The 8,125-nt window shown below is 49.8% G+C and overlaps 1 protein-coding gene across 7 annotated transcripts in view; it reads left to right on the top strand.

Moving 5' to 3' along the window:
- The first annotated feature begins 898 nt into the window (after positions 1–898).
- The window catches only part of BICD2 (BICD cargo adaptor 2), an 88,038-nt gene continuing 80,811 nt past the window's right edge, over positions 899–8,125 (top strand). For 5 of the 7 annotated variants that reach the window (XM_048061403.2, XM_013187717.3, XM_013187715.3 and 2 more), the window contains exon 1: positions 899–1,330. In XM_048061403.2, coding sequence (XP_047917360.2) covers positions 1,070–1,330 — 261 coding nt within the window. In that variant the 5' untranslated portion in view covers positions 899–1,069. The remainder of the gene's footprint in view (positions 1,331–8,125) is intronic. The other 2 variants (XM_013187718.3, XM_013187716.3) reach the window with 1 other exon arrangement.

Here is an 8,125-nt window from a genome sequence, read left to right as displayed (position 1 = left end):
GGTGTGCTTTCCTCCGGGCGGTGATGCTGGGGAACACGGGGCAGATGGCGAACTTGATGGAGCAACTGCTTGGAGATGTGAAACACTGTAAAAAATGAGATAGTGATAGTTCTTTGGTGTGAACGTCAGTCATTGGGGCTGACAGCACTATGTGTGATGTTGTCTACTATTAGCTCTTCTTTAAGAAGTAGTTGTCTTTTTATTTTCAGCTCTTTCTGAAGCCTGCTGACTTCCAGCTGCCCTGGAAGTACTTGCTGGCAAGGGGCTAGACGCCATGAACTTATGCTTGGTGGTCAGTTTTCTGCCACAATCCTACTTGGGCTGAATTAGGTGTCCCTTGTGAAGCTGTGCCTGATGAGTTAGGCTGTTGGAGATTATATTTAGTCCTTCGCAGCACACACATTACTGCGACCGTGAGGCAAGCATTAACCACTAACCTAACACTAACTGCAAGCCCTGGACAGTGCTTTACCTTCACTCAGCGCAGCCGGGGGGCTGCGATGTGTTTAGGCTCCTGATTTTCCCCTTGCCTGCATGCAAGGTGCCCGCCATCACCAGCCTCCTGTGGCTGCCTCCAGCTCCAGTGGGGGCCCGAGTGCTCGCCCAGACGCATGGTTAGGGGCACACCCGCACGGGAGCTGCCATTTCGGGGGTCCCCGGAGCACCCCGGGCTCTGCCTCCCCGCGCCCGCCAGGGGCTGCTCTGCTCCCTCCGGGCGCCGTGGGTGCGAGGGGCGGCCACCGCCCCGCGCGGTGCACTGTGGGGGCTGTAGTCCTGCGGACGGCTCTCCCCGCGGGGCGGGCGGCGGGCGGGGACTCCAAGCCCCAGCGTGCCGCGGGGCGCCGGCCCGGCCGTGCCTTTTGAATGATTTCACTGCGCTGGGTGCTCGGGGCCGGGCCGGCGGCGCGGTGCGGAGCGGAGCGGAGCGGGGCGGTGCGGAGCCGGGCAGGGGGCAGGGGGCGGCTCGCCCCTGGATGGCCGCCCGGGGGGGCTCTGCTGGCGGCGGGGGGGCCATGCCGGGCCGCGGCTGCTAGGAGCGGGGAGTCGTTCGCCGCTGGCGGCTGCCGACATGTCGCGGGGAGCCGACATGTCGCTGGGCGCGGAGGAGGAGGAGGAGTACGGGCGGCTGGTGATGGAGTCAGAGCCCGAGTGGCTGCGCAGCGAGGTGAAGCGGCTCTGCCAGGAGCTGGGCGAGACCACCCGCGAGAAGATCCAGGCGGCCGAGTACGGGCTGGCCGTGCTGGAGGAGAAGCAGCAGCTGAAGCAGCAGTACGAGGAGCTGGAGCTCGAGTACGAGACCATCCGCGCCGAGATGGAGCAGCTCAAGGAGGTGGGCGACGGGGGACGGGGCTCCGGGCACAGGGGAGGCTCCCCGGGGAGCTCCGGGGCGGGGGGGCACCGGGGGACACCGGGAGGGGGACCCGGGGGTGCTGCGGGAGCGAAGTGGGCACCGGCTGTGGGGTCGGGGAGCAGCGGGCTCGGGAGCTGGGGGGCGTGGGGACGGTGAGGGCAGGAGCCCTGGCTTCCCAAAATGATGGGGTGCCCAGAGCCTGGCCTTCGCCGTCGAGATCAGAAGGCCGACTCAGAAAGAAAAGGCTTCGCTACCCTCGCAGGGTATGTTTTCTGTCCCTTCTCACCCCAGGAGCTGGTGGTGGGTCAGTCCTGGGGCTGCAGCAATAGGGGAGCTCCCTGCCTGCTTCGGGTGGCCAAGTGTGCCCCCCCTCCCCCCGGAGAGAGCAGGGCGTGCAGGACCCACTGTGTGCCCGCGCCGTGTGCTGCCACCGCCTCGGAGCGGGAAGGGCATGGGGTGAGCATCGGGCGTTGGTGGGCATCCTGGATTGCATCTTCTGAGGGCACAGCACGAGGCAGGTGGTTGTCACGTACCTGCTCCTGTGCTGGTCTGACACCAGTGTGAGATTTCTCCCCTAATGACTTAACGCGGGCCACCACGAGAATAATACAGTGGGCTTTGGTTCACATAGCTATGCTTCAGTGCAGTTCTGTTTGAATTTTTTTTTAAAGAAACCCCAGATTACATCTAATCCTTGCAATGAAGTAAGCTTTGTCAGAAGAGGTGCTATGTTTTACCGGGTCAACTGATGCCTGCATTTTCCTTATGCAAGATCTTCAGGTCTAGAAGATCAAAAGGGCACCACTGTAGGAAGAGTCCTTGCACGGAGTGGCACTGCCGTGTCAAAAGATGTAGACACACAGTTACCTCTCCTTGTGAGGGTAGCTGATGTCCTGCCAATCTACTGTGCACTGACTCCCATGGGAACACGTTTGTCTGCCTAAGCTCTTGGTTATTTTGGTGACTGCTTCTGTGCAGGCAAACCGTATGCTGCTTTTGAGTTGACTTAGGCCTCGCCTTGTTTGCAGAAGATCTGATATAGCCTGAGATGTAAATGCATGTGAATTCATTTGACCGGTGCAACCTATGTCCTCTTGGTCTTTGGTTTAGCTCATGTCAGATGGAAATGGATGTAACATTGCAATAGAGTATTTCAAAGGGGAAGTAAATACAGATGGATTTGTACAAATTCAGCTGAACTTGTGAACGCCCTCACTTCCTGCATCCTGTGTGTCTTTTGGTCTTCTAAATGGGGTTTTATTTTGCTTTTATTATGTTAAACCGGTATAAGCAGAGGAGGTTAATTAGTTTGCATTAAATAGCTATAAACTTGTTAACCAAATGCAGGCAGAACTGAGGGACCGCTGTAGCCAAAGCCACTTGAAAGCAGCTCAGTTCCGACTGTCCGAGTGTCAGGGTGCCCAGGCGTGTTGGCGTGACCACCGCTCGGAAGTGGCCGTGCCACCTGGGAGTCCAGGGTACTAGAAACAGCCTCGGAAAGGAGGAGAGAGGGATGGGGTAGTGCTGAAGGGAGGGAGGAATCAGCAAACCCGTTTGGTAGGTGGGATGGGGAGATGTGGCTCTGGGCAAGAGGTGAATGGACGGGTCCAGCCTCATCGAGCAAGCCAGCGCCTGACCCGCACGTGGAAGCTGGGTTGTCCCAGCCACAGGTGGCACTTCACTCCCTGGGCTGTGCCTGCCTGGGCGTTGTGTGTGTAGTCTTTCAGGTGGGAAAAGGCTTGAAGACAACTTGGTTTTGTTCTTTTAGGGCTACAGCATTTCAGAGGCTTGTAAGAGAGATTTGGGACCAAAAAAAAAAAAAAGAAAATGTCAGGATCAGCAATGATTCATCCCTTTTTGCTTTTAATATTCTGGAGGATTTGCTTTGTGTGTGGATGTCCTGTTGTAATTAAGTCAAAACCTGTGAGGCAAACAATTCTGGGAACAGTTTGAGGACTCTGCTAGTCATCCTACACAGGGAAAAAACATTGCTCCTCTAGCTCTCTTGTGATGCTGCGGAGGAATCTGGTCTTCATTAGATCTTGTAAACCTTTAGCAAATGCATGAGGCATGTTCTCAGAGGAGGAGTTTATCTTCTTTGCTGTTTATGCAACTTCTTGCTTTTCCCAGGCATGTTTAGAGGTGCCTTGCACACGAGGCTTGCCGCAGAGCAAGCTGCAGTTGGAAAGGCTTTCACCTTGGGTTACACGAGGTTGCTCTTGGGGAAGGCAGGGGAATTGCTGGTGGGGTGTCTGACTGGAAAAGGGGTGCTTTCTGTCCCTTCTTATCATGACTTTATGCAGCCTTTAAAAAAGAATTCCAGTCTCTTAAATTCTTGTTCTGTTCTCCCACTGCATCTAGAGACCTGGATAGCACAAGGCCATGTTATGCCGAGTGCTGTCAAAGTTTCCTGTCCTGCTGGCTGTTGTAAATTTGGATATACTTTAATTTGTTTAATATTATGAAGCATCCCGTATCGTGGCTCTGTGCATACCTTAGGTAAATGAGCTCTGGGCTTGGGAACTTTAGAACATAGCTTGTTGAGAGTATAGGCTTTTTGGCTGTGGTTGTCAGGTCTTGCACAGCTTTCTGGCCAGGTTCTCCCCCCTGCCTGATTGGGGCAGAACTTCCTAGCCGTAACTCCCCAGCTTTATCTCTTTGGTAAGTGCACATGGCATCCTCATTGCTGTACCCCGCTTTGCAAAGATACCTTTGTACATGTGGTATTTGCAGTTCAGATCATCGTGATAAAACTGGGGAGCTGTCCTCTCCTTGCACGGAGGCTTTGCACAAAACTCTCTTTAGTTGGGGTCCTCGGAGAGCGTATTTGTCCTTTTATCTATTCACATGCTGGCTTATATCTCATATTACCCATCAGGGTAATTTGTGCTGTGTTTCTTCCACAGTTTTCATTTGAGATATCTAGAAAAGTGGTGTCTTCCCAGGTATACTTACTGGCTATTTTGGTCCCACCCTTACCTTTGTAAAATGAAATTAATATCAAATCTTATTAAATGTTAGAGGTTAAAAATACATTTCCCAGTTCAGATGGATCGGATGGTGGCTTCCAGTGAAATACTACATCACACTGTATGCCTATGGTTTTGATCGTCATTTTCTCCCTGCTAGGAGATGAAGCAACAAAGAATTGTTTCTGCAGGTTGTGTTCAGCTCGGAAGGCATCCCGTGAGCCTTCGTCTGTGCTGGCGCTAATTGTACAAATGCTAGGGCTGCCTGCCTGCCCCAGCCATTTCCACACTGACCGGGAAGGTGCGCAGGATCGGCTCTTGGTGTGAGGATTCAGCTATTGGCATCCTGGTGATTTGTAGCAGAATGTGGCTGGGAAGGCTAGCTTCGAAGAGGCGTTATCTGCTTCGTTCAGTACTTCTGAGTTGCTTTTGAGATGTCAGTTAGATTTATGGCTAACTGTAGGGTTAGATATGAAACTGGCTGCTGTCCAAAGCTACTTTCAGATTAGATGTGTATGTTGTGGTGGTGGTGGTAGACTTGCATTTAAATCTTCTGAAAGCAGGGGCACGATTATATTATGAATTATTTATTTATGTAATAATGTAGAAGTGTGCAAGTAGACTGTGGCTGTCCTTAAATCCTAAGAGCAGGTGTCAGTACACCACAGCTAATGACAAGGCCTCCTTTGTGCTTTCATGGAGCGGGGGTGGGTGGCAAAGCTTACAAATGAAAGAAGAGCAGCAATAAAACTAGTGTTTTGTTGTTCTCTCTGATATTATTTGGGCTTCATCACAATATAGCCTGCCTTTCTGTTTGTTTGTTTTTTGTTTCCCTTACACTCTTTTCCTTTTCACGTGGTGTCTTGAAGTTGTGCTCTTGAGAGCATCAAATGCACCTAGTAACAGAAGCAGGTGCATGGTAAGGGTGTTGTGTGACTGTCTGAGTGTCCAGGTGTACCTGTGACAGGCAAGCCAATACAAAGGTACCGCAAATGTTAAACAGTTCAGGAGAGTATGCCAAATAATTTTACATTTTAATTATTTTTTTTTAGGGAGGGGAAGACAAAGGGAAAGTGTTAACCAAATCTTTAGTTAACAGGAAAAGTTATTTGAGGTGACTGCAGAATGCCAGGAGAGAAAGCAGTGAGCTGTACATGACTGTTCGGTTCTCTGTAGGGTGGCAGCGGCTCTTGGTTCTGTTTTTGCCTTCCAGGACTGTGTACTGACTTCATTACATAACACGAGCCCACTGTAGAGGGCTCCTGGATAGACCTGAATGTTTCTCTCAGGCAGCTTTCAAGTGAAACCTTGAGCTGCCTCATTTCTCATTAAGATAAAGTGGGGCTTATTCTGCTAGTGAGGTGATACGTGCCCAGGCTGAAATATTTGTGCTTCTTATTTGAATATACTGCTCAAATGGAGTGTACACTATCTGATCACGGAGGGAAGTTTGGCTTTGGTTAAGTCACTTACCTATGTAACAGTTAATTGGACGCAGGACTGGTTTAACATTTGAACAGTGTATATTAAAAAGGGGAGAAGAAATCATGCCCTTTCCTGTTGGGAAAAAATGCTGAATACCTTATTGACATAAAAGCTCGTTATTGGATTTTACTTTCAAAGCATTTTACCTATTGTGCTTCTGGATTGCTATGCTCTTTTTGTGTGATGGAGCATAAGGGCAGAGGAAAGAAATGGCCAGGTTAAAGTCACATAACAAGCCAGTGGTAGACGGGGATTGAATCCTCTGTGCCCATAGTTCAGCACTTGCTTGACACCAGATCTTTCCACGGTAGATAGTGATGTTTGGTAGTAATACCCATAAGGCCTTAGGTACACATCTGCATCCTCCTCCTGACAAATATTCAGAGGTCATATCGATTCCTGTTGAAAGGGAAGGACCCTAATGGCATTTGACGTTACACCCAGCCATCTACCACTGTTAAATCAAAGGAGTTAGTGTGTAAAATAAGGGAAGTGTGTGCTGGTTTGGTTTGGTTCGGTTTTCCCAGATAGACCTTGTTAAGCCGGAGTTGATTCTGGTTGTACATATGTAAATGTAGAATAAAAAAAGGACAGCTACAAGTTGTTGGGGAACTGATCAGTTTTGCACATACTGATAGAAAATACTTAGACTTCTGTGAACATCTCTTATGGATTTAATGGTGGTTATTACTTGGACAGACTCTTAACACCTGCCACGCTTGAAATGTAAGGAGAGGATGGAGTTGATGTCTCTGGTCTAAAGTAGGACAAAGCTGTGGTGGGGTCAGCAGCCCCCAAGCAAACTAAAATACTTATATTTTGATGAATTATGATTGGATTACATTAAGAATACAGCCACCTGTAATTTAATCTGATGTCTGGAGCAGTGTGGACACCTGCTACTGTGTTTTGGAAAAGCTACCTTTCTTGCATATCTGTATTTTTGTGAAAACAAACCTGAACAGTTAAACATTCCAGTTTTACCTGCTGTACTGGAAATAGTAACCTGTAAGGCTTCGTGTTTTTAACTTCATTTTCTTTGCCACTGCTGCTTCATTTGCCTTGTTAAAAATCAGAAAGATTGTTATTCCAGAAGTGAAGTGATGATTTCCTCATAGAGATGCCTAATTTTCTTCTCGTGCTTTTTCCTGTGAAATGCACTTCATACTATCTAATAGAACATCAATAAATATTTGGTAGAATATTTCAGACCTTTGGGTGGCTGTCCTGGTTAGAGTATTAAAAAAAAAAATAAATCAGAAGTAGTGGTTTCCCTTAAGTTTCTGTAGTCTCAGCTGAGAGCTGGGACTTGAACTGTGCTGTTTCTTTTTTTTTTTTGATGCTTGTCTGTGCCTTGGCCAAGAATGAGGGCTGTCCCAGACCATCCAACAAACTTTAGTTTGTTTTGAATTTTCTACATTTGATTAAATTCAAGGTTTCACAAAACAAAAGTTTGGCAGCTGTAGTCCCTTCTGCTGCATATCTTTTCCCTGCAAGCATGGCAGCGCCTGGTGTTGGCTGTGCTGGTGGGGCGGATGCAGTGATCTGTGCTCTGGAACGGAGGCAAATTTCCCTTTTTATGTTTTTGTTAGCAGGTTTCTTTTGCTTTCGGATTAGGTCAGTTTCCTGATTTGGGTCCCCCGTGCGCTGCAAGTGGTTGTGCAGGTACCACAGCACTGAGACTGGGTTACAGCAGCAGCAGGTAGATGGAGAGGAGCACCTGCAGCTGGTCTTATGCTGAGCTCGACTGTGACACTGCTGCCTGAATGGCATGACCCGTACCCGCAGGGTGCTCATGGGTCCCTCTTGCAGCACTTTTTGTCTTTACCCGGAGAGGGTGTTCCTACTAGACACTCAAATTTGGCATCCTTCGGCGTGCAGTTCCAGATAAGGGCACTTCAGAGCTGAGGCTCTGCAGATTTGGGGTGGTGGGCTGCAGGATGGGGCTGCTGGGTGTTCAGGGAGCACGAAGACAGGGGCGCCTCCCTGTACAGCGAGATGCAAACAGCTTTGGCAGGAGGAATGCTGTGTTAACTACCACATGCTGGCAGCTCTTCTGCCCAGGTGCTGTAGGGGCAGATTTCTTCCAAGCGGTTTTGCTGAGGGCTTGAATGAAGCTGGAGGGGTTCTGGTGGGCACCACTACATGAGTGCCTGCCGTGTCCCCGCACATCCTGTTCGTGGGGGCGGAAGTTTGTGCGGCCCCTGCTGCGTCAGACATCCTGCCCCTAAACTGAAAGTCTCAGCATCTGGCTGCGCAGGGGTTTTCTTCAGACTCTGCTGTGGTGATCCCTGCAGTTTACATGTTTCAAATCACAATT

This window comes from Anser cygnoides, chromosome 10 (genome assembly GCF_040182565.1).
Source record: "Anser cygnoides isolate HZ-2024a breed goose chromosome 10, Taihu_goose_T2T_genome, whole genome shotgun sequence".
In the NCBI taxonomy this organism is placed as follows: domain Eukaryota; kingdom Metazoa; phylum Chordata; class Aves; order Anseriformes; family Anatidae; genus Anser; species Anser cygnoides.
Note: the sequence above shows the minus strand (reverse complement) of the source record. Positions and strands in the feature narration are given on the sequence as shown.